The sequence below is a fragment of the Branchiostoma belcheri genome, unplaced genomic scaffold (assembly GCF_001625305.1).
Source record: "Branchiostoma belcheri isolate BF01 breed outbred unplaced genomic scaffold, Haploidv18h27 scaffold127, whole genome shotgun sequence".
In the NCBI taxonomy this organism is placed as follows: domain Eukaryota; kingdom Metazoa; phylum Chordata; class Leptocardii; order Amphioxiformes; family Branchiostomatidae; genus Branchiostoma; species Branchiostoma belcheri.
The window spans coordinates 234734-261887 of NW_017802680.1; the positions used below are offsets into that span (position 1 = coordinate 234734).

Consider the following 27154-nt stretch of genomic DNA (forward strand, 5'->3'; position numbering starts at 1 on the left):
TCGATAGCACAATTCACAAAGGATCGCTTCGATCGCTTAATTTTCAGAAACTCCGGCTAGCACACGAAAATTATCGTAACTAATGCAACAATAAACTGTTCATTTCAATGTTAATGACTTTTTAGCTCACGATGTCCGTAGGTTACATGGAAATTTTGCGATAGTTGACGGGGATCTCTCGCATTAGCGTTCAGGGAAGTAAACAAAGATGGCGGACGCGGCGTGGGTAGCAGTATCCCATCATTCCATGCGGTGTTTTTCGCGGCACATTTGGCGTGTTGATGCGGCGATAGCGCCGTGTCGCAGTCGAAATAAACTCAAAATAATGGCGCAGTACACAAGTAGAGACATGGTTTTGATGATTAAAAAATGAGTTGTATGAGAAATTAAACGTTCTTGGAATTAACAGGCTAAAAGAACACAAAAGCATGCCGCATTTGGCGGCTATGAACCGGCTCGCGCTTCTCATTACGTAGTGCCGATGTGCGCCCGACCGCTCGATCAACGTAAATTTCGGCCTCCTTTGTGGTTCAAAACAGACAACTTCGTCCCTTTTGGCGGCTTGATGTCTTGATATAAGAAATTTTCCGCCGATTTTGGTGATTTGTTTGGCATGTTTTTGGTTGAAAATGTGTTGCAACTTGACAATTTTTTTTTCAAATAGCCGGCATTGGCTTTTCAAATAAGGGGCGTGATAAACAATGGTGTCAATGGGAAACGGTTTGGGTTTTCACAATTCTTTTCAATTAGCAGACTTTTTCTTATAAGCGTTTTGCAATTAACTGGCTGCCACTGTACTTCAAATCAACTTTGCAGACGTGTTGAATCTCTTCAGACACAACTGAAGTGCTTTGAAAATTTACAGATAGGTTAAAGCATATTAACATTTCCATAATTAGAAAATTACAATACACAATGCACGTGGGCTTACAATGCAATACAGATTCAAAATTCTAACTCTTTGCTAGTGTAAGTCTCTTGTGGTTCTTACAATGAAAGAGTTTCTAATGTTAAAAACTTGGTTCAACCTAGATATATAAAGGAAAACTACAAGAAAATATTGCTATTTAATGCCTTTCTATTCAAAATATATGTTGCATGTACATGGGATTTTATCAAATTTATGTCTGTATCAGTATAGTATAACTGCCCTTCAGTGTAACACACTAACTTTGCAGACACGCGGCGCGGCGGCAGCTAATACTAGATTAATTGTCTTTGGGTTCCGCCCAGCCAATCCATGAGAATGTTCTTACCAAACATTACATTCTACAGGTTTTATGTTTGTTGAAGTTGTACATTGTGTAATTTTTGGGTTTCTCCCAGCCCATCCATGAGAATGTTGTCCCAACACTTCACACACCATTCACAATGCAGACTGCAGCAGCTCCGTATTCAGCCGGAACGTGCCATGATTCAATTTTAGGGAGGTTCCGTTTGCAAAGCAGGAAGATAATTTTATTACCTGTACTACCGAGACAACCCCCTTGGGAGGCTCATTCCAATCTTGTATGGGGGTTTCCTTGAAAAAACCAAACCAAAAAAAATTTTTTTTTTATTATCATAGCAAGAAATATCAGGAACATATCATATTTCAGTATTTCAGTTTCAATTATTGTTAAACCTTGTTTGTAGGTTGCTTCCAAAGTTGCAAGATGAGCCATTTTTTTCATATGAAGTTCATGCCTTGTTAGAAGTTCCCCCCGTGGAACAATGGTACGTCCCTGCCGGCTGAGTCACTTCCTGTTGATGTGATCCTAGTTCCTGAGCTTATTGTTCAGTTGGAACGTTCCACCTGCCAGGGACGGGGGCAGTCAGGCTGGGGCAGGGAAAAACAGTGGTGAGTCCGTTTTGCTCGGCTTTCATATCATACTTACAGTGGTAGAAATACTTCTTTTCAGTGTGCTGCAATATTGCAGAATGTCAAAATTTTGTTCTTCAATTCGGTAATACTTTCTGCAAATACATACTTAAAAGTCTGGATCTAAACCCATAGCATTATACAAAATTCCATATTGGCAAACGTTTTAAATGCATTAAAAAAAATGCAAAATTACTTGTATTTTATAGAGTCAGTAGTAAACACAGAAGTTCATCAATACCATAATATTGAACCCCTAGCCAGATTTTTTTCAGTCTGCAAAATTGCAGGTTGCTTAATTTTTCTTCTGCAATATTGAAAATGTCTCTGCAAAATGCAGACTGCAGATGGGTATTTCTAACACTGTACTTGGTTAAACAACGTGAAAACATGTTTGTTTCATTGTTTTTGCTGTTGTTGATATAGATTTAACAGCTGTTTTGTGACTGTCCCAGTTAGAATGTGTTTTGGGAGTTTCCAGGTTTGGTCCAGAACTGACCTCTCCAAGGTGCTGAAACCCATATTGCTGATTATTATTATTATTTCATCTTAGGACGGCTGGGTAGCCCCATTCAGCTTACATTAGCTGTTTTCCAAGGGGGCCAGCAAAATTACACAAGACATTGTTACATACAGTAAGACAAGAGTGGACAACATACAGTAAACATAAGAGTCTGATGCGTCAAAACAGAGTCATAGTCCTATACTCAAAGTCCTAGCCGTTCAAAGGTCAAAAACACGAAAATCAAGGATTGTTGTGGTGTTTTCAACATGGGATGGAATATTTGTGGTGCTTTCATTATTTCATTATTATAATACGTTTAATAATTTTGGCTTCCAGATATTCAAATTGTAATATGCCTTAAGTTCAAATAGTAGAGTTATCTAACTGGCCAATAATCTGAAGCACAGAATTGGTAGATGTTTTTGTCCAGAGTTTGTGCCAACCAACCAACCCATTATGATAATTCGAAATGATATTTGATTTGATATGTATTGTTATGCTTCCCTTGAGGTTGAATTATGATGTTTTTGGTTGCCTTTGAACATTAATTTCCAACAAATGATGATACTTTTTCTTGCCATCACATTTGATCTTTTCCTGCAATTTTGCAATTTTAAGGAAGTTCCTATATTGCTATCAATGGTTACGTCTCTAAGCAAGATCAGAACTAGTACTGTTCTATGAAAACATTTTTATTGTGTAATATGTTCTTCATTGTGTAATATGTTCTACATGTTTTGGATTGTAATCACAATTTCAAATTGTAAAGACAACAAGACAGTGAGAGATGGCAGACTTCACCCCCATAGCCCATAATATACTTTATTTTCTTTGGGGCATGTAACAGTCTAGCAAGTTTCCGTATAACTCTTAGGGTTGGCTTGGAGAGAGTTTTTCAGCATGGAAAATGTTTGAAATAGAAAATACTTACATTGAATTGCAAAGAAAAAGGGCCCGGTAATAAAAAAAAACGCCTGCAAAGTTTTTTTTTTAAAGATCAATGAATTTTATGACGGAAAGGCATTGAAAACACTTTCTTTGCAGGCATGATCAGACAGACCAGAGCTTTTGATGTCAGAATAACTTAATAACGTTGTGAATAGCTGGGATGATTGGGATTGTGTAGATGGCTGGCAGCTGTGTATGTGGGGAGGATGGCATGCCACAGATGGTAGCTCAAGCTCCAAAATCTGAGAAGACTTGTTACAGACATGAAGCATAAGATCAGGGAAAGACAGAAAACTGTACAACTGAAAACTGTGTAGGTTCATAGATGTTAGAATAACTTAGTAACGTTGTGAATAGCAGTGGCATAATTGGGATTGTGTGGATGGCTGGTAGCTCAGTGTGCAGGGAGGATGGCATACCACAGATGGTAGCTCTGACTACACAGGCAAGCTCCGAAAGCTGAGCAGACTTGAAGCATAAGATCAGGGAAAGACAGAAAATGGTACAACTGAAAATATAGTATGTATTTAGCACAATATCAGGTACAGGCATGGGATAAGGATAACAGTGAATAGCAGTGGGATGATTGGGATTGTGTGGATGGCTGGTGTAGCTGTGTGTGTAGGGAGGATGGCATGCCACAGATGTAGCTCTGACTACACAGGCAAGCTCCAAAATCTGAGCAGACTTGTTACAGACATGAAGCATGGGATCAGGGAAAGACAGAAATAGAAGGAAAAGCTGTGCCACAGTAGGTTTATAGAAGGAAAAAGACATGAAGTTGCTTATGAAAATGCCATTAAATCCACTGTTTAGTTTCAGGTAAACTGTTGGAAGACACCCTTGATGTCTCTTTTACTGAATATCAATCTTGAATTCTTAATTTAGAATGAAGAAGGAACTATTAACTTGTCAAATTTTGTAGTAATTTGTAATTAGGTGAATATAAGGTACAGCAATTGCTTTCAGTTTTACCTGTACAGAGCTGACATCTTGCAGTTGTTGGTAGAACTGCACCCTTAAAGCATTGCAGTTTAAGCATTAAATCTGTATCTTTATGGTGTGATTTCACATTGCAACCAAAGAGGAGCAGTTTTTGTTTATACCAATCACAGTGATTTTGATGTGGATTTGTACATTTATTTCATCCTAAAACGGCTGGATAGCCCAATGGGGCCCAGCATACATTTTATGATTTACACAGGACAAGGCATGATTACATTTAGTAAAGCAACGAAAGGTGGTCAACAGTTAAACTAAACAAAACATTATTAGCATGTCCATAATACATATAAATACTAGTAGATAGATGAAAATGTGTTGAATGTTTGCTTAGTGATGAACTCCAAGCCTCTGCATTACATTAAACAATTCACTAATTATAAACTGTTTTTGTTTATACCAAAATTCACAGTGATTTTAGTAGATAAGATGAGATAGATGAGAAAGTGTTGCATGTTTGCTGAGTGCTGGAGGAAGTGGAATGAACTCCAAGCCTCTGCAAATATAATTTAAACCTAATTCACTAATTATAAACTGTTTTTGTTTGTACCAATCCCAGTGATTTTGGTAGATAAGATGAGATAGATGAAAATGTGTTGCAAGTTTGCTGAGTGCAGCTTTAGTTTAGGAAGTGGAATGAACCCCAAGCCTCTGCTTTACATTAAAGTATATTATTATAATTATAAACTGTTTTTGTTTATACCAAAATTCACAGTGATTTTGTAGGTTGTAGATAATGTTTGCTGAGTGCAGCTTAAGCTATAGAGGAAGTGGAATGAACTCCAAGCCGGCATCACATCACCCCCCCCCCCCCCATTAGCCATGCAGCAGGTTATTTAGCCACAGCGGAAGGCGGAAGATGAGACTCCCCGGGGGGCGGCTTTGTAGCGAATCCCGGCAGCTTCCTTTGTAGCGAACTGTGGCGGCTTCCTTCCTGCTTCCTGCCTGTAGCGAGCGGCCGGAAGGGTTGGTCCTGAGGGGCCGGAATCGTCGCTTCTTCCTGTCAGATACAGGAGCTACTGCATAATTATGATTGTACTGGGGCAAAAACTAACCAGGTTCAGCGAACTTCTCATCACCAAAGCAGAAATTGCTGTCGATAAAGAAATGAGAATGGAGGGGCTAGAAAAGCAATATGGAGTTCAGTATATTACTATTAACTGTACTGATGCTCTTGTTAGGTTTGTTACTCAAAATTGGAATGTTTTTTGTATGATAATTATTAATATATTTTACCTCTCCTGGAATAAAGTTGTTCAATAAATGACCTGTGTTGTCAGCTCAGCTTGAGATAGACTTTTACCTGCCATCTAAAAACATGTATTTGTGTGTATACAGCAGTATAATCAAAACCAGGATAGTGAGTGTGTGAGTGACATAATAATGAAATGTGTATATTGCACTGTGTAGTCCCGTTTCACCAGCATATTTCTAATTCTAGTAATACTAGTAAAACATACTAGTAATAGCTTCATGCTAAGTATTCCTCACAGCACTGTGCAAGCAAATCATTCGAAACTGAAAGAGGTCTGGAAAAATGTATTTTTGGCCACATTAGCCTTCGTGAAGAATGTACAAAATCCTCACCAGTGCATGCTGATCTTTTGTATACCCTCAAACTACAAGGAAAAATGTACCTTTTGTATCATAACCCTCTAATGAATAAAGAAAACCTGTCCTTTTTGTATACCCTCTAACTCAAAGGAAAAATTTGCTTGGGATGAATAGACTCCTTGTTTATGTAAGCCCTGCATTACTGGGGTGAGGCTATTTATATCATTGTGAAATAAAAATAACTCCAACAGAGGTTCTCTTGGGACATACAGTAACAAGCAAACACAGGCTCATAATGATGTGTGCAACACTCGATTTTTAAATGACAGCGATGTGTGTCAGGTAACTAGTCATTAGGCTACACCAATTTATTCGTTGGTTCGTGGATTTTTTCGGAAAAAAATATGAAGCAACAGGGAGAAAAAAATAAAAACAGGTCTAGGCATTGTATTATAGTCCCAAATGCATCAATAGTTGTAGGTTAATCTTTAAACAATGAATTTTGAAGTTTTAATCAAACCACTGCATTGATCATGGAAAAACTGTATTAAACGCCTAGGAAGAAAAGGACTTTCCTCAACTGTTGGGGGCAAAATATGAGCATTTTTGAATTGAAAAATAAAGAGGCGAATCAGAGAACCAACAAATTAAATTGGTGTGGCCATATGACTGCACATTTCAATTTGACCAAAATGCAACACAGACCAAACAAATGATAGCCTCGGTTAGTTAGTTGCACAATTATTAAGAACAATGTACAATTATATACAATCATGCAGTTAACAGAGATTTTGAAGAGGAGAATTTCAGTATATAGCGTACAGTGCTGATTCATAAATTTCGCAAAAATTCAGCTTGTGCTGGCTTGTCATATTTTTAATTGCTACTAGTACATGTATGTACAATCGTACTGCCACAAATTCACAATACCAGCTTTGTATTCCTGTGGTTTAGTAGCATTTTTATTTTTGGCCGATAAAAACAGTGAACATAACAGTACAGTGAAAAAAATCAGGAATTACAGTATTCGTCTCCCCATTTCCTGGCTTTGTGCAACCCTCATGAATAATAGATAAGGTCTAGAGAATCCCCATTCATGGCAGCTGAGGGAACCCCAGGGTGGTTTCAGCCCTGTATGTAGTGTGAGTGGGAGACAGCGATGTGTGGATGTGTCTTCCCTAACATTATATGACTGGTTTATTTCAAAGTTACAGTATCACAGTAGCCTTGGACAGGGCCAGTGAATTGCACTGATCTTTTACACACATGTAGGTTTACTGTAATATGCACACAATCCATGTAAAATCACCACATATAAGATATAACATGCTGGGTTAAAATATTGCTACGGTAACCTTAATCGAGTAGGAATCTATCAATAGTATTTATAGGTTATAAAATATAAAATACAATTAGGTGTAGGTGTTCCCATATATTATACAAGCCACAATTAATTCACATACACTAATTTATAATAATATTACACCTTGTGTCCCCAGCCCACAGGCTTCTCTCTTCCTCTTTCTTAAGTATCATAATCAACCTTGCAGACATGCATATGATTATACTAATATAATGTTACCTGAATGACAATATCAAAATAAACACACATATAAATATACATTCTTCTAATAATATGAGCTGTATATACAGGCTTGTGGTCTTCCCTAACAATGTCTCTTTCTATAGTATCATAAACAAATTACCTTGCAGACATACATATAATTTGCCTGAATGACAATATCAGAATGAACACGTACTAGCTTTGCCGACCTACCATGATCGCCTGCTAGATTGATATATTTATATATTTTTATACATTAATGAAATGCTTTTAATACATGCAAGTTAAACGTAAGGCATTTAGACCTGTAGTGTAAATTGAGTGTAAATATTCTCTCTGTAATACCACACTATAATTCAGCTGCAAAAAGCTGTCACTGTACTGTATGGTTATTTTGAGTCCCTCAAGCCAGGCACAATAAACCATTCATTCATTCAACACATATATTGTACAGACTTCTAAATATGACCTGTACATCCAGGCTTGTGGGCAGGCAGAATAAAGGAGAGTGGTGTATAATGAACACGTAAGAAGCTACAAATGTATACGCACTGTTGGTCCAGCCAGCAGTGCATAATGAATGAATGAATGAATGAATGAATGAATGAATGAATGAATGAATGAAAGACCTATATTGTACATTTATGCTCTTACAAGCTAAGTGCAGGTCATGAATAAAGCATCTAAATATTATAGATTACAGCAATATCTTAGTAAACCAAAAAAATACAAAATAATGGGCTAAGTGATGCATAATGAACACTGTGCAATGCAGTACTAGTGTTAGTATATACACCAGGTCACTAGTGCATAATTGACTGCTGCATATATTCCATGTTGTATATTCCGTGTGTTGTATATTCCGTGTATATTCCATGTTGTATATTCCGTGTGTTGTATATTCCGTGTGTTCTATATTCCGTGTGCTACATTCTGTGTTGTATATTCTTTCCGTGTTGTATATTCCATGTTGTATATTGCGTTGTGTGGCTTTGCCCGCAGAATTAAAATGTATTTTTTATCTCCTGTGATGTTGTAATGTTTTTGTGTTGTGCCTGGTACAGCTGCTATATTCTGTGTTGTGCAGTGTTATAATGAGCACTGCTATTCCGTGTTTCTTCGCCCCCAGAATTTAATTCCGGCTGTATTTTTTATCTCCTGCAGTGTTGTTTGAGTGTGCAGTGTTGTGCCTGCTATATTCTGTGTTGTGCAGTGTTATAATGAACAGTGCTATGTCGTTTCTTCGCCCGCAGAATTAAAATTCCGGCTGTATTTTTTTATCTCCTGATTGCAGGCATCGGCTGGGCCCACGCATCACCCACAAGTCCGCACCGATTGGCCGGCCGACGTCACATGACAGGAAGCAATTACTTTGAGGCTTTAGGGATCTACAAGGTCAGGCTATTTGGCATTACAATGGAGGCCGTAACTGCCCAGTCATGTATGCTAAATACTACATCACATCACTTATATAGGAACTGGGGCGGATTCCCCTAAAATTCCAGCCCTGTAGTTGTGTTGAATGGGCCCCTGCTGTTGTATATTATAGTGTATTGAGTTGCGTGCATGCGTGTGTGTGTTGTGGTTTGGGTGTATCAATTGGGCATTACGACGGCAGAGAGGCTGCTAGCTTCCCTGCCTGCCAATTATGATAATTCTCATGCATTATGCATGGTTCTCCCATGGGGCCCGGCGCTCACATCATTGATGGGAAAGCATGAATGGGAAGGGAGGGAGGAAAACCGCAGGATTCTCCCCGCACACTTCCAACAACGCCCGACGCTCGGGAAGGAATTTTAGCGCTGGGAAAGGGTTTCTCTTGTAACCAGCAAGGCCTCACCACAGGAGTGAGAGAGTAGGGGAGATGTGTGGACGGTAGCTGGCCGGATATGTAGGAATTTGTGCCACAGGGACAGGCTGGAACTCAGCACTGCCATCACCAGACACGGCTTCCCCCATCCACAGTCCCCGTGTGCAGGTTTGTGTGCAGATGTAGCCGGGAAGCTTCCGGCCTGACGTTCGTTACTCCATGATGCTGCCGTTTGGAATAATCTCCTCCGTCTCAGTCGGCGGATTCGCTGCGTCAAACTGACTTCCGAGGGATTAATTCTGCGTCACGTGGAGCTTCCCTCCTTCCGTCTGCGTTTCCTGTGTCCGGATTCCGGGTTGGGAGGATGTTAGTGACTCGTGTTTGCAGCAGGAGGCAGAGCCTGCCTGTGTGTAGTTAGGGCCTGACGTGACGTCCATGTTGGATTGATCCGTGTGTACAGGCGAGTGGCAGGCCGCGTGTGTGTGGGTGTGAGCTCCTCAGCCCACGGGTTTGAACACGTCGGTTAGCCATATTTATGACTATCCCATATCGGCACTGATCAACGTTTCGGGACTGATGATCCAGCGTTATCTCACAAGGAGAGTCAGAGTCAGACTGGTGTGCTCCGAAGCTCCAGGTCTTCCAAGTCGAACGTGTTGCCACGGTGAGGACCACTCCCGGCAACCGTTGCCACGGTGAGGACCACTCCCGGAAACTGTTGCTACGGTGAGGACCAATCCGGGCAACCGTTGCCACGGTGAGAACCACACCCGGCGACTCCCGGCGACTGTTGCTACGGTGAGGGCCACTCCCGTCGACCCACGGTGAGGGCCGCTCTTGGCGACTGGGTGTGTTGTCAGGGTGACGGGTTGTGTTGCCACGGTGACGGCGTGTGTTGCCACGGTGAGGACCAATCGCAGCGCCTGATGGTCAGCCTAACGGACATGATGTCACGGAAGGTGACATTCAGTCCTGCGACCTCCCCGCGCGACGGTTCCCCGACCTTCCTGAAGCGTTACCTTGCCGACCCGAAGCGTTACCTAGGCGACCCGCTGGCGGCGGACTCCCGCAGGAACTACCGCGTCATGAAGGAGGAGGACGACGCGTCCCCCGAGCTCGCGAAAAAACCCGCCGCTAAGATTCCCGACCCTCCCGCCGCCGTAACGGCCGCGCCTGCGGGAAAGAGTAAACCGTTCTTTAAACATCCCACCCTTGCAGCCATGGCCGGAGTCATCCAGAAGCTGCGCAACAAGAACAAGCCGCCCATCACCCAGCAGGCGCCCGGCTGGACCAGCTCCGGCAGCTTCATCAACAAGCCGACGCGAGGGTGGCTCCACAACGACGAGACGCTCAAGGAGGGAGGCGTCTGCTACGGGGTCAAGGTGAGATGTCTTATATCTGTATCATATATTCTGTATATCCTGTATAACCTAGGGTTGTATCTGTATAGCCGGTATAACCGCCTTTCGGCGTAACACACCAGCTTCTGTATCTGTATAGCCAGTATAACCGCCTTTCGGCGCAACACACCAGCTTCTGTATCTGTATAGCTGGTATAACTGCCCTTCGGCGTAACACACCAGCTTCTGTATCTGTATAGCCGGTATAACCACCCTTCGGCATAACACACCAGCTTCTGTATCTGTATAGCCGGTATAACCGCTCTTCGGCGTAACACACCAGCTTCTGTATCTGTATAGCCGGTATAACTGCCTTGTGTACAGGTATGTCAGGTGTGTACAGGTGTGTCAGGTGTGTACAGGTATGGCAGGTGTGTACAGGTATGTCTGGTGTGTACAGGTATGTCAGGTGTGTACAGGTATGTCTGGTGTGTACAGGTATGTCAGGTGTGTACAGGTATGATGTCAGGTGTGTACAGGTATGATGTCAGGTGTGTACAGGTATGATGTCAGGTGTGTACAGGTATGTCAGGTGTGTACAGGTATGATATCAGGTGTGTACAGGTGTGTCAGGCGTGTACAGGTATGATGTCAGGTGTGTACAGGTATGATGTCAGGTGTGTACAGGTATGATGTCAGGTGTGTACAGGTGTGTACAGGTGTGTACAGGTATGTCAGGTGTGTACAGGTATGTCAGGTGTGTACAGGTTTGTCAGGTGTGTACAGGTGTGTCAGGTGTGATGTCAGGTGTGTGCAGGTATGTCAGGTGTGTACAGGGATGTCTGGTGTGTACAGGTATGATGTCAGGTGTGTACAGGTATGTCAGGTGTGCGAGGTACATGTATGTCAGGTGTGTACAGGTATGATGTCAGGTGTGTACAGGTATGTCAGGTGTGTACAGGTATGTCAGGTGTGTACAGGTATGATGTCATGTGTGTACAGGTATGTCAGGTGTGTACAGGTGTGTCAGGTGTGATGTCAGGTGTGTACAGGTATGTCAGGTGTGTACAGGTATGTCAGGTGTGTACAGGTATGTCAGGTGTGTACAGGTATGTCAGGTGTGTGCAGGTATGTCAGGTGTGTGCAGGTATGTCAGGTGTGTACAGGTGTGTACAGGTATGTCAGGTGTGTGCAGGTATGTCAGGTGTGTACAGGTATGTTTTTAGGTGTGTACAGGTATGTTTTTAGGTGTGTACAGGTATGTTTTTAGGTGTGTACAGGTATGTTTTTAGGTGTGTACTGGTACAGCTCAACAGACCTTAGTGCACTGTCTCCATGAGTTAGCTCGAATACCAATTGCTTACAATGGCTTTCCTCTGACAGGCTGACATTAAAAGTTGTGCCTTATTTTTATTTTTTCTTTTACTGTCGGTAAATATTGGAAGATTTTTTACAGAAAGGAATTATATACAAAAAGGAATCATATAAGAGCACTCTTATTTTCAAACCTGTAATTTATCTGATTATTAATATGTACTAATAATTACAACAAAGTGCAAGGCCAGGGTTGGGTTTAACCACTACCTCTGACCAGCCAGGAGTTCAGCACCAAGGTCAGAGAACATGTTTTGAACATAATTTTAAAAGCTCCCTGCACTATTGGCTAGTATGTACTAATGTAGAGGGATTTCTACTCCACAAAATAATCTAGGACATATATAATGTATTTGAGTAAGAATTAACTGAGCAGACCATGTACAAAGGTAAACATTATGCATTTGCTAAATGCAAATGTTACCTTAAGTTTATTTTCTGCTTTCTTACATATTACAAAAACAAATAAATGTAGACGTGCAGAACAAATTGCCTCTCTTAAACATATAAAACTTTTGCCACAGATCAACATGATAACATTATATCTATAGTTATCATCATGGAGCAGTTTTAAATTGCATGTATTTAACATAACAATATTGTGATATATAATGAAGCCAAGCCGAGAGAGAGAGAGAGATTGTGATATACTTGTAGTTTGGAGGCTAGAGGTCGATCCAAGCATAAAAAAAACAGGCCAGCACAGTCCATCAGCTGCCTTTCAAGTCAGGACTCAAAATTTTTTTCGGAAATAGGTGCACCTAACCTAAAAAAATTAGGTGCACAAAATTGGGGTGCACCTTATAAAACAAAACATAATTAGAGATCTTACTGCTCCTCTTCTGGGCTTGAATCCAAAATGGGAGCTAACTTCAAAATCTTATGGCAAGTAGTACTAGATCTTATTATTTTTCTGACACTTAGATGCCAAGAATATACTGTATACTATCATACATTTGCTATGTAAAAAATACCGGTGCACCCACAGAAAAAATTGGGTGCACAGCTCCAAATTTGGGTGCACTAAGGTTCACATGCACCCAGTATTTCCAACCCTGGTTTTGGGGAATGGCTGTTTAAGTGATCGATGCCCAGTTCTGTCAAATCTCATTCTTTTACTTTTCTTTTAGGTAAACACTACTGTTACAGTAACATCATTCAGGTACAAATGTATCGTCAAAAGCAACCAGTTTGGCCTACGAACCTTCAACTCTTATCTCTTACTTCAAAAACTGGAATGTGCTATAATATAATAATTACAAACTGACAAGATTTGGAAACATACATGTATTGGGATTAGTGGCCAGGGGTACACTTCATATTGCCTTTTTGATTCAAGTTCCAGCCCTGACTAGTGCATGCAAAAAACGGGCTGGAGCAGCCCACGTTGCTTAGTATTCCAGCAGCCCTTCCCCCGGTGCGATTCATTTCCTGCTGCCATTACCTGCAGGTGAATAACCGTGCATATTCCACAACTCCTCGGCCTGCACAGGCCTGCAACATGCACTCACAGGGTTCTCACATATTCCACAACTCCTCAGTCTGCACAGGCCTGCAACATGCACTCACAGGGTTCTCACATATTCCACAACTCAGCCTGCATGGGCCAGCAACATGCACTCACAGGGTTCTCACATATTCCACAACTCAGCCTGCATGGGCCAGCAACATGCACTCACAGGGTTGTCACATATTCCACAACTCAGCCTGCATGGGCCAGCAACATGCACTCACAGGGTTCTCACATATTCCACAACTCCTCAGTCTGCACAGGCCAGCAACATGCACTCACAGGGTTCTCACATATTCCACAACTCAGCCTGCACAGGCCGGAGCAACATGTAGTCACCCCTATGCTGGTTAAAAGACAACATAGGGGTCTAAATTACAGCATAGGGGGCCCCTATGCTCAAAAGGCCTGTGGAGAACACTGGCTGAATCCTCTGCCAGTTACATAATTATGCTGCAGCAACAAGGCTGAATCCTTTGCCACTGTAACATAAATGTTATTTTCAAATTACTTTAACATGTCACCAAGCAAAATGGCAATGTTTAGTTGATCTAGATCTGTTGGTCTGAATATGTATGTTACCCTGATGGAGTGAACTATTGTTTAAGGTGTGTGTGTGTGTATGTGTGTTTGTGTGTGTGTGTGTGTGTGTGTGTGTGTGCATGCACATGTGCTTGTGTATGTGTGTGTGTGTGTCTGAGGGTCTGTGGGTTCATATATTTGATGCAAGAAATGATTTTAGTTACCAACTTAAAGGCAATTTAGGTTTTCGTATAATATTGATTTTAGACTGAAAATAACTTACTACTTAAAATGTCTGGGCTGTTCTCGAAATTCTCTTTGGTTTTATCTTTGCATGTTGAGTGTCAGTTTGCATTATAATTATTTTGCTGCCCTTAACCTTCATCTGTTGATTCACTAATTTTACTTATCTGTGATAGGAAAACGTGGATGGTCTGTCCTAAGCCCATTCATGTATGACATTATAGGCCCACAGGTACTCATGTATTATGTATTCAGGTGAAGTACTACATGTAAGTGTTGGAGGTGATGTGAATGAAGTGGTTGTGAATGAAACCAGATCAGAAATCAGGACAAACCACTCAGAGTGGAACTGTGTCAGACTGAATATGTGGTACAGCCATAGCCCGTCCTTTATGCTTATTTATTACTTAGGCCACACCAATTTAATTTCTTGGTTAACGGATTCGCCCGCTTCATTTTTTTCTGATTTGGAAATAAAAATAAAAATTCAGAATCAACTGCAAAATGCTCTGAACAGTTAAAAACAGTCCTTTTCATCCTAGTTGTTACAGTTATCCCATTTTTCAATGCAATTATCATCATTAAAAGTTTAAATTTTGAACCATCCTGGTGTGTTGACTTCATGGCTCCTATTGTACCATTTTGGACCATAATAGGATGCCTTGGCCTGTTTGTTTTTTTTCTCCCGCCCTCTACATAATTTTTCTAGAAAAATCCGTTAACCAAGAAATTAAACTGGTGTGGCCTTACTTATTTATTTATTTATTAGAATTGCAAACATCGCAATACAATGGGTACCCTGCCAGCCATGGGTCATATCATGACAGACGTAGAGTAGAGTCATGAATTATTATAAATTTTTTCATATTCCTACACTAAAATACATGCTCTTCTACACATGACAATATCGTGACATAGTTGTGAGGCCTAAGGTCCTTCAAATACAATTTTATGCTTACGAGGGCAGTTTAATGGTAATACATGCAGGCCGCATGTATAAACTCTATCCTTAGGCCACACCAATTTAATTTCTTCGTTAACGAATTCGCCGATTCATTTCTTTCTGATTTGAAAAAAAAAAATGTAGAATCAACTGCAAAATGCTCATATTTTGCCCTGAACAGTTGAAAACAGTCCTTTTCTTCCTACTTGTTACAGGTATTCTATCTTTCAATGCAGTGGTATCATTAAAAGTTCAAAATGCTTTGTTTGAATTTTGAACCAGCCTGGTGTGTTGACTACATGGCTCCAGTACTAAGTACTAAGTGTTGGAGGTGATGTGAATCGTACCATTTTGGGCCATAATAGGATGCCTAGGCCCATTTTTTTTCACCCGCCCGCTCCATTATTTTTGTAGAAAATCTGTTAACCAAGAAATTAAATTGGTTTGGCCTTAGAACCGTGCAGAAGTATTTAGCTGAAGTGAGGCAGGATCATTCTCCCATCTCTGGGAGCTTCCAGCAGTCACCCTGTGTGGGAGGGGTTCTCACGTGGCAGATCTATCGCCATGGTAACCAGATCTATTGCCATGGTAACCAGATTTATCACCATGGTAAACGCCTACTCCTTCCTGTCCTGAAATATCTTGAAGAGTGTCTGGTTCACCGTACGAGTTCTAATTGAGCTGACTTACATGGAAACTATGTAGGTTTCAATGATTTTAAGGTTGCTACATAAAATTATGACTGTTTAAAAATGGAAGAAAAATTATAGTAGAATATTCATTGATCAGTCACTGATCAATGAATATCCTACTAACTGTTAATCTTACGTGACTGATGAACCTCTTCTGTAATCAATGATATTTGTAGGAAGAAATGGTAGAAAGACTGTAGCTGTGTTTTCTGTGAGAGTTGAAAGGGCAGTGTGGCAGTAAAGTTTCCGGGTGTAGTTAAGTGTTACGTGGGCTGAATATGGCCGGATCGCTCCACCAGCCCACCCATAAACTGTCACGCGGGACCGGCCCAATTAAACCGGCTTCCGGCCGCCGGAAGTACCGCCCCGGTGGAACCAGGTCAGGAGAGACGCCAGCCTTCATGGAACTGAGAACATTTGAGCACCGGGCAATCCACCGCTGGCACAAATTACCACACTTTACAGTATCCAACTTTTAAAAAGCCATCCACCAACAGTTCATGTAGAAATAATAGTCACTATTTCTAATGAAATACTAGGTGCATTGTATAATTATAATTAGGTAGCTGATTGTACCTTACCTTACCTGGGCCCTTGGCCCCGTGTGGAGCATAGGCCACCGACGATTTCCCTCCATGCTGATTGTACCTCTCCTTAATATCTTACAGATGAATGTTTTAGGTTTATGTACAGTATACAGTAAATAGTACTAAGTATAATGATTATCTAAAGTCTGTATCTCCCCGTGTACAGTATATGGTGTACACACATGTATCTAAGCTTGTATCTCCCTCTGTATTCAATATATGGTGTACACACATGTACATGTATCTAAAGTCTGTATCTCCCCCTGTACAGTACATGTATATTATGGTGTACACACATGTATCTAAAGTATGTATCTCTCCCTCTATGTACAGTATATGGGCTGTATGGAAATCAAGCAGTCCATGAGAACGTTACACTTTGAGACAAGAACACAAGTCACCAGGTAAGTCACCCTTTCTCATCTTATTACATGTGTATTCATACAAGTACAATTGCTTTAAAGTTTAACTTGTTACTTTTCCATTCAGTATTGATGAGTATACTCTTTTTACTATTAAATGTTGTAAAAAGAATGCTTGTCAATGACAAGATGGAAATGTTCATGTTCTTCATAATTACAAAGTAAATGTAAGAAACTGCTTTGTGATGCCAATGTTCATGTCTGTCCACAGGGAAGCTATCTGTAGGGTATGTGAGTCTGTCGGCATCAAGATCGGAAACAGGAAAAGAAAGGTATTTACTAACATTTACCATGATGGAATCTTACATACATTAACTGTTGCTTTCTGTACTTCATTGAAAACTGACACTGAAGATAGCATCTTCATGTAGCATATTGGTTGCTAAACTTGCATCACGGTACCGGTGTAGAACGAAGTGCAGAACTGTTAATTTAAAAGCGACCAATAATAGATTCTAGATGCTGTCTGTTAAACCAAGGACAGCTAGTAGGTTATTGGTCGCTTTAACCAATTGAGTACTATACTTCATGTTGAAGGGATCTAAATCTACACGCCTGATAAGCTTTGAGATTGCACTAGAAACAACAGTCACTAGTTATATTGCACATTTGTACAATAGGGTGATAGAACAATGTATATATAATAGGAGAGTGACAAAGAAGTCACAAAGAGCACTTAAACTTATAACCACTTACTTGCAAAGCAGTACATGTTGGTAAATAGGACTTTTTTCCTGGCCACGAAGGGGGTTGGATTTGAATCATGATTAATATAGAAGATTAGTTGACCTTGCACAGACTAGTCTTGATTGTGTTACCTTAAACTGACGATGTCGTTAATTAAAAACACGTCCAGGTGAGCAAAGACCTGACGAAGATCCTGGGAGCCAGCCCAAATCTACAGTTCTCCAACTCCAACATCAACCTGACCATCACAACGGTGGCTCTCAACCTGCTCATCATGGACTCTGGAGAGGTAAGGGGGGTACAGTAGGGGGGTACAGTTGAGGAGGTACAGTTGAGGGGGGTACAGTTGGAGGGGTACATTTGGGGAGAATGTGGCCGGCAAAACTCCTCTGGCTAAATTAAATGGATAAAAGCTCCTCTGGCTAATGGATACTGTCTTGCCACCGGAAGGGATCTGCTTGGAGATTAGAGAAGTGCAGTTGTCTATGATCCCATCTCTCTATTGGGTTATGCAGAGTGTGAGTGTGTATTGGGGGGGGGGTGAAGTGCAGTTGTTTTATGTTCTCTGTACTGGGTTGTGCATAAGTGCCGACTGGTCCTGTCTCAGACAGTTATACTTACATGACATTGTCTACAGTAACAATAACATAAGCCCATAGCCAGGTGTCAGGTTTACACTTGTAGGGAACTGTGACAGCTGCAGGGAGACATACTGTTGATCCCATGTCTGAGTCTTTCCTTTTAGTAAAGCTTATTAGTTTGGTTTGTTGTGTCTGTCTGTCCCTTTACTGAAGCTTAGTTTTGATGTCTTCCCTTTTCTGTAAGCTTACTTTGGTTTGTTGTGTCTGTCTGTCTTTCCTTTTACTGAAGCTTAGTTTGGTTTGAGTCAGTGGGATTCTGTGTTACAAGAACTTTTCCACCTGGTCCAGAACTCTGGGGGAAGTACATCAAAACATGTCATATTATACCCAGCAAGGGAGTTACTCATAGTTGCTGTAAACCTGTTTCACAAACATGATCTGTTCCCACATTTTCCATTGTACAAAAAAGCGAGAAGAAGTTGACTACTCTGTATTATCTCAGTAACTACAATGTAGAACACTTTGTATTAGCCTAGTATAGTATCCTTGTATGTTTCCTGTGTATGTAAACTATGTCTAAGTCAAGTGGTGTATCTTTTGTCTCCACTTTTCTATATACATTTGTTATGTGTCTGTTAAGTCTTGACCTGTACCTAGCCCATTGTGGCATGACTGTACAAAAAAGGTATTTCATATAATTTGTATTCTCCCCCTCAGGTCATTGCGAATCATCACATGCAGTCCATCTCATTCGCATCAGGCGGGGACCCTGTGAGTACAGTTTCTAAACAAACAAACAAACAAACAAACAAACAAACAAACAAACAAATAAAAAGCCTGTCTTGTATGAATAAAGATGTACATGTATATGGAACTTCAATACTTAGTTCCAATGTAGATGAAGGTTAGACATCTGCCGCAGGTAAACAATAGTCAGAAACAACTCTAAGTCTACCACAGAGATGAGCAGCCCTAGGCTTGCAGTAAGACTTCCTGCTGCATTGTATGTATAGCTGCATGTATAAACCCCATGCAGACCCCCTAAGACTCCCTGTGCACAGTTGTATGTACATGTTTATGTATAAACCCCATGCAGGCCCCAGTAAGACTTTAACTGTGCACAGCTGCATGTAGAAACCCCATGCAGGCCCCAGTAAGAGTGCACAGCTGCATGTAGAAACCCCATGCAGGCCCCAGTAAGAGTGCACAGCTGCGTGTATAAACCCCATGCAGGCCCCAGTAAGAGTGCACAGCTGCATGTATAAACCCCATACAGGCCCCAGTAAGAGTGCAAAGCTGCATGTATAAACCCCATACAGGCCCCAGTAAGAGTGCACAGCTGCATGTGTAAACCCCATGCAGGCCCCAGTAAGAGTGCACAGCTGCATGTATAAACCCCATGCAGGCCCCAGTAAGAGTGCATAGCTGCGTGTATAAACCCCATGCAGGCCCCAGTAAGAGTGCACAGCTGCGTGTATAAACCCCATACAGGCCCCAGTAAGAGTGCATAGCTGCGTGTATAGACCCCATACAGGCCCCAGTAAGAGTGCACAGCTGCATGTATAAACCCCATGTAGGCCCCAGTAAGACTTCCGGTGCAGCTTGGCTGGTCTCACACCCATTGATTTTTGCCTGATGGATAATTTTTATGTTGGATGATTTTTGGGTGTTAATTTTTGTGTGATAATTTTTACATGATAATTTTTGTGTAAGAATTTTTCGTGATAATTTCTGTGTGATAATTTTTCATGATAATTTTTGCATAATAATTTTTTGGCGATTTTTGTGTAATATTTTTTGCATGATGATTTTTGTGTGATAATTTTTGCATTATAATTTTTGTGTAATAGTTTTTGCATGATAATTTTTGTTTAATAATTTTTTCACGATATTTGTGTGATAATTTTTGCATGATGATTTTTGTGTAATAATTTTAGCGCTATAATTTTTGGGTGATGATTTTTACAAATTACATGCTGGATGATTTCTGGCTTTCTTCCTGTTCCCATTCACCTCAGACTTGGTCAGGAGACCTGCATCTGGCCGGCTGCCATCAGCCATGCAAAATCTCCCGACTTCTCAGTATCAGTGTACAAAATGCTTTTTTGAACCAGGTTGCCCTACGGCAAAAATTAGGTTGCCCATCAGAATTTTGGGTTGCCCCACCTATAAGTTACTACTTTCCTCAAATTAAGTAATGTTACATACATAAGCCTTTGACAATATTTCGAACTAAGCCTTTAGTCAACTGTTAATAGTAATAGCCCTTAATACCTAAAATTAAAAAGCATCTGCCGGATACAGTGGTGCAAGCCAAGTAGATTGGGGGGGGGGGGGCATTCTTAAAATTCTGGTAGCACACTGGGCCACCTAGGTTCAAAAATAGGTTGCCCCAAGTAAAATTTGGTTGCCCGGGGCAACTGGACAACCAGGTATTTTGCACACTGCAGTAGCCACAAATATCTGTTCTTTTGGGCGTTACACACTCAATTATCTATGTAATAAGACAATTTTAGGGTATGACATTCTAAACGGTAAATTTAAAACTGGTCCAAAAATGCCAAAAGATATTTAGGTCAGAGTAACTTAGACTGTTTTTATGCACTATTAATTCAACAATCGGAGTGGTTATTCTGTTTACTGTAATTTGCAAATTAAAGCAAAACAATATTTGAGGAAGATTTTGTGTTCTTCAAACAAATAAGGTCAACGACCTGGACCAGATGGTTGTCACCATGGTAACTGGTGCTGTAGCAGACATTGTTGTATTTGAATACATAATATGTAGAAAGTGGCAGGATTGAGTTGGGCTCGTGTCACCATATATACGAGTTAAGGAATAAACAGAGCACAAGTTTGTAGGGTTAGACCATGTGAAGGTAAACATGATGCAGAACGTTGCTTTGCAAAAGTCACCTCTAAAAGCTTCCAGTGTTGACAACAAACATGTTCCCCTGCAGGAGACCCAAGACTATGTGGCGTATGTAGCAAAGGATCCTGTCAACTCCAGAGGTGAGGCTACCTTACTACTCTCATAGCTTTCCTGTCCATCAAACCTCAGCTTAAACTCATCCTCTCAAACCTGCTTTTAGTTATGAATAACTGTTGTAGTCAAATCCTGTAGGCCTTACACACTCTGTAAATTTTAGCTAGTTTTGGTAAGTTGTTTTTGTAGTATGTTTTGAATAATTCCATTATACACCCTATAATTTATAATTGTGCTGCTGTCCTCCGTAAGAAGGTGACTGTTCACCTTGCAGCATGCCATTGAGATTGTTCTGTGCTGTGTTGACCCTGACTTTGTGCTGTTCTGTGCTGTGTTGACCTTGAGCTTGTGCTGTCCATGCTGCATTGACCTTGTGCTGTTCCATGCCATGTTGACCTTGAGTGCTGTTCCTCAGCGTGCCATGTTCTGCACTGCCCCGGCGTGCTGCATTGACCTTGAGCTTGTGTGTTCTGTGCTGTGTTGACCTTTAGCTTGTGCTATTCCATGCTGCCTTGTGCTTGTTCTGTGCTGTGTTGACCTTGAGCTTGTGCTGTTCCGCAGCGTGCCATGTTCTGCACTGCCCCGGCGGCCTGGCCCAGGATGTCATCACCACCATCGGGCAGGCCTTTGAGCTCAGATTTAAGGACTTCCTGAAGAACCCGCCCAAGGCAGTGTCAGCTCCAGACAGGTATGTATACCAGTCCTGAATTTACCTGAACTTACCAAATCAGGAGCCAGAAGGCAGATAGCCCTTAGTAGCTCCTATCATGGTCATTTTCTTCCGTAATACTACGTATTCGTCGATACTGTGCTGTGTTGACGGTATACAGCAGTATTTGCATCATCCTTGCCTTGACTTGTCTATCTTTTATTTCCTTTTTTTTTTCAAAAGTTGCCTTGCATAAAAACTTATAAACCTGCCTTTCTGACAAGTCTCCAGTGTCAATGACGAAAGCTAGTGCATGCTACCTGAAACGACTGACCGTTTCCAAAATCATATCCAGTTGCTTGAGTAACTGTATTGTAAAGTATGACAGGTTTCTACAGGCTAGTCTGGTTCCACTCAATCTGGGTATAGAACCAAGAAAAATTCAATGACATACATGTATGTGTGGACAGGTGTATTTTTTAACATGCTCAAGGTTTGGCTTTCCCCAAACACGGGACCTGCGGCTTTACTTGCCATCCAAGAAAACGTCCCTAACTGAAGCTAGGCTCTCATTTCTACCTGAGCGGGGAGAAGAGATCCCACGGCAGAACATTTAGACCTGCTGAGGACTGCAGTCTTACACTGCAGACATTCGGCAGTGTGTCAGCATGAGTGTAGCATAGTGTTAGAATGTGTGATAGTGTGTGCGATAGAGTGTAGTAGTGCAGTCATACAGCTTTCATTCTAAAGTTTATGATAAAGCGTGTAGCTGTCAGGGCTTGACAGCAGGTCAGAGTGCAGATTTTCTTGAACTTTAACCTCTGACATGTGCCCTCATGCACCTGCTTCTAGATTGGAAGATCCCATTTTCGAAGAGGGGGAGTCAGCCTGGGGAGATGATCCCGAGTATTACAACGAGATTCCGGGGAAGCTGCCCCCTACAGGGGGTATGCCGCCCCCCCTTCCCGCAGGACCCCCTCTGGGACACTATCAGTCCCCCCCCTCGGGCGTGCAGGCCAGCGACGGGGTGTACAGTTCCGTAAAGGATGCCCCCAGGAGAGGCCCCACCTACGATAACAAGGCCGGCGCCGAGAACCTGATAGATTTCAGCGCAGAGACGCCAACGGCACCTGTGTACGACAACCCTCTACATGAAGGTAAGACCAAGCAAAACTGGTGCTGTAGCAGCCACCCTATGGTGTTGCAAGTGGCAGGACAGAGCAAGATTCGTGTCACCACCTTGTATATTATGTATGAATGTGTGCTAGACCATGTGAAAGTCTTCTTTCAAGAATTAAGGCTGACAATTACATTAAAGTTGACTCAACCTGTCTGTTGTCCCCAGCAGCAATACATGTAACTTGACCCCCCACCTCCATGTATGTTACAGGCCGTGGCGGATTGCCAGCCCCGCCCGTCTCCCACGGCAACAACCTGCCGCCCGAGGCCGTCCCGCCCAGGTCAGAGGTCAGCCTGTTTGACGACCCCACGTACGACAACAGCCGGCTGGAAAATCGGGCGCTGGAGAACCGGCCGCTGGAGAACCGGCCGCTGGAGGCAGCTCCGATGGGCGCACAGCCGCCACAGCCGCCGCAGCACAGGCCCCCACTGCCGCTGCCACAGGATCCCTTTAACATGGGTACGTCTGAACACACACGCACGCACACACACACACACATACAGCCGCCGCCGCAGAGGCCCCTGCTGCCACATGGCCACATTTAACAATGACAATGACAATGACAATGACAATGACAATGAACAATGACAATTTAACATGGGTACGTCTAAACACACATGCACGCACGCACGCGCGCGCGCGCACACACACACATGCACGCACGCACACGCACACACACACACACTCAAACGCACAGCTGCCACAGAGGCCCCCACTGCCGCTGCCACAGGACCCGTTTAACACATGTACATGTACTACACACACACATGCACACATGCACACACACACACTCAGGTCTGTTTGATGCAGGGATGCAGCCCGACCCCGTCTCACCCCCTGTATGAGGAACAGTGGTTACTGAGATGTAGTGTTATGTGTAGAGTGATGTAGTTTGATGTATAGTGTGATGTTGTCTCCCCACAGGACCGTTTGATGCAGGTATGCAGCCCGACCCCGTCTCGCCCCCCCACCCCCTGTACGAAGAGGAGTGGTTCCACGGGCCCATGACCAGGAAACAGGCAGAGGAACTCCTGGAAGAAGATGGAGACTTTTTGGTAGGAAACGTTTGTTTTCTACAGTTTTTAATGCTTTACACTTGACCCTGACCTGAAGTGTCTGAACCCTGACCTGGAGTGTCTGGACCCTGACCTAACCTGGTGTGTTTGAACCTTGACCTGACCTGGAGTGTCTGAACCCTGACCTGGAATGTCTGAACTCTGACCCAGAGTAAATGAACCCTGACTTGGATTGAATGAACCCTGACCCAGAGTAAATAAACCCTGACCAAGAGTGAATGAACCCTGACCTGTAGTGTCTGAACCCTTACCTGCAGCATCTGAACTCTGACCCGGAGTGTCTGAACTCTGAGCTGGAGTGTTTGACCTCATCCCAACATGTTTTCCAGGTTCGAGAGAGCACGACGTCACAAGGCCAGTACGTGCTGAGCGGCATGCAGGAGGGACGGGTAAAGCACCTGCTGCTGGTGGACCCACAGGGCGTGGTGAGTAGCACCTGTCAATCAACCTGTCAATCAAACTGTCACTCAAACTGTCAATCAAACCCACAGGGCGTGGTGAGTCATAGAACCTTTCTGTAATTAGTACGTGTATTGTATGCAGAGATCTCTGGCTGTGTCTTGGGCTATCATGTGGAACAGCATACCAGAGGATGCACAGTGTGCTCCATCAGTGAGAACTTTCAAACAAAGAATACGGTAGTCGAGAAATTTGATTTGCGGACTGATTTGCGGACTGTGATTTTGGACAAGATGTGATTATTATGTTAGGTATTTAGTCATTTATTTTTGTATTAATTTAAATTTTATTTACTTATTTATTGTGTTCCCGTGACCACCCCCCTCCTCAACTGGACCTCTGGGAAGAGCAGCTAAGGCCGACAGGGCATTTCCAGTATAAATAAAGGGTATTGATTGATTGATTGATGGAGATCCCGTGTTTGGGGAGAGCCACACCCCACACACGTTAAAGAACCCACCACACTTATCGAAAAGAGTAGGGGTCCTTCCCGGTGTGAGTGGTTCAAACTTACAGTCTGGTCTTAAGCAGCTTGTACTTACATGTACAATACTGGTGTGTTGCGCCTAAAGGCAGTTTAACGGTTATGCAAAACAAACAAACAAACAAGCAAACAAACAAACAAACAAACAAACAAAGCTTTCTCTTTAGTGTCTAGGTCAACGAGCTTGTTTGTGTCTAGGCTAATGACCTCTTGTCTCCGCAGGTGAGAACCAAGGACAGGACGTTTGACAGTGTGAGTCACCTGATCAGCTATCACCGCGACAACCAGCTGCCCATCATCTCGGCCGGCAGCGCAGTCAGACTGCTGCACCCTGTGCTCAACTCCAACTCTCTCATGCTGACCTCCCCCTGCTGAAGGTCGTCTGTAACCCGACACTTTTCCCCGGGACAGGGCTGCGGTGGCTGGTGGGGTGTACGTGTGTGTGGGGGATGATATCATATTACAAAGCTACTCCGTGCAATGGCAGTGGAAGGGCGGACCCACAGGATACGTAACTCTAGATAACCCGGGGGTCAAGGTCACCCCCCACCCCCCCACGGCAGGTTAGAGGCTGGGAGCAGTCATGTAGTGACCTGTCACCTTTTCTATGGTTCATTGTAAAGTGGGGACGGATTGTAAGATGATATTGAGCTGCCATATTGGTCCAACCGTGATCTCTACATTGTGTACAATGGTAAAAGGTGGAGCAGGTTTGAACGAAGGAACGAACCACTGCGGAATACATAATCAAGAGACATTGATAGGGAAGATATATCTATTTTTAGCAATTGTTTTGTATCTGTATATAGACTCTAACTCAGCCAGCGATTAACTGTTTCCTGCCTGCTTTAGTCTGATTTAACAGCCAGGGTTCTCACCAGGAGTTTTTCACAGCGTAGGGGTCAGGTACAGAAGGGCAATTTTCTGTGACACAAGTTGCATCAGTTGCAATATCTCCCCAAAACATTTTGTAACTCAGAACCCCCTGAGACACTATTTCTTGCTTATTGAGAGACATATTTTGTTTTCCCTTCATTCTGAAGTTGTATTTCGATTTTTTGAAAGATGAAACACCCCTACACTGGTTGAAAGATAGTATAGGGGGCTAAGTCACAGCGTAAGGGGTCGAAATGACAGCATATATAGGGGCCCCTATGCTCAAATAGCCTAGTGAGAACTATGCCGGAGCACTGTCCTGTCCCTTTTATATAGGGAAAGTGGAACCAATCCTTGCAATATTCCATGTCCACTACTAGACCTGACTAAGTGCTCAGCAGGATTTTAGTTTCATACTTTGGATTTAACGAGAAGACATGGCTTAAGGGACTTCCTCCTGGTGACTTGTGCTGATGTTCATGTCTGTGCCATGTTTAACATGCATGCTGCTACGGTGTACAAATGTATGTGGGTGACTCAGTAGTTATGTAAGCCAGGTGTGTACATGTATCCACAAACATGGCAGTCTAACCATGTTCCAGGGTTACAACAAACCAGTGGTTGGCTGTTACAACACCAGTGGTTGGCTGTTACAACACCAGTGGTTGGCTGTTACAACACCAGTGATTGGTTGTTACAACAGACCAGTGGTTGGCTGTTACAACTGCCCAGTGATTGGCTGTTACAACTGACCAGTGGTTGGCTGTTACACCAGTGGTTGGCTGTTACAACACCAGTGGTTGGCTGTTACAACACCAGTGGTTGGTTGTTTGTTACAACACCAGTGGTTGGTTGGTTGTTACAATACCAGTGGTTGGCTGTTACAACACCAGTGATTGGCTGTTACAACTGACCAGTGGTTGGCTGTTACAACTGCCCAGTGATTGGCTGTTACACCACCAGTGGTTGGTTGCTACAACACCAGTGGTTGGCTGTTACAACACCAGTGGTTGGCTGTTACACCACCAGTGGTAGGCTGTTACAACACCAGTGGTTGGCTGTTACAACACCAGTGGTTGGCTGTTACAACACCAGTGGTTGGCTGTTACAACTGACAGTGGTTGGCTGTTACAGCACCAGTGGTTTGCTGTTACAACAGTCCAGTGGTTGGTTGTTACAACTGACCAGTGGTTGGCTGTTACAACACCAGTGTTTGGCTGTTACAACACCAGTGGTTGGTTGTTACAACTGACCAGTGGTTGGCTGTTGCAACAAACCAATGGTTGGTTGTGTACAGGA

At 42.6% G+C, this 27154-nt stretch overlaps 1 protein-coding gene across 2 annotated transcripts in view; it reads left to right on the top strand.

Annotated features, from left to right (window-relative positions):
* LOC109463526 (SHC-transforming protein 1-like) overlaps window positions 1–26569 on the top strand; it is a 31857-nt gene extending 5288 nt beyond the window's left edge. Inside the window, exons 1-14 of one of the 2 annotated variants that reach the window (XM_019760365.1) lie at window positions 1737–1840; window positions 8729–8829; window positions 10463–10626; window positions 16789–16859; window positions 17089–17149; window positions 17734–17853; window positions 18863–18916; window positions 21106–21157; window positions 21693–21819; window positions 22633–22937; window positions 23171–23419; window positions 23885–24015; window positions 24366–24461; window positions 25202–26569. In XM_019760365.1, coding sequence (XP_019615924.1) covers window positions 10465–10626; window positions 16789–16859; window positions 17089–17149; window positions 17734–17853; window positions 18863–18916; window positions 21106–21157; window positions 21693–21819; window positions 22633–22937; window positions 23171–23419; window positions 23885–24015; window positions 24366–24461; window positions 25202–25354 — 1581 coding nt within the window. In that variant the 5' untranslated portion in view covers window positions 1737–1840; window positions 8729–8829; window positions 10463–10464 and the 3' untranslated portion in view covers window positions 25355–26569. Of the gene's footprint in view, window positions 1–1736; window positions 1841–8728; window positions 8830–10462; window positions 10627–16788; window positions 16860–17088; window positions 17150–17733; window positions 17854–18862; window positions 18917–21105; window positions 21158–21692; window positions 21820–22632; window positions 22938–23170; window positions 23420–23884; window positions 24016–24365; window positions 24462–25201 lie in introns of those variants that run through there. The other variant, XM_019760364.1, reaches the window with a different exon arrangement.
* The last annotated feature ends 585 nt before the right edge of the window (window positions 26570–27154 follow it).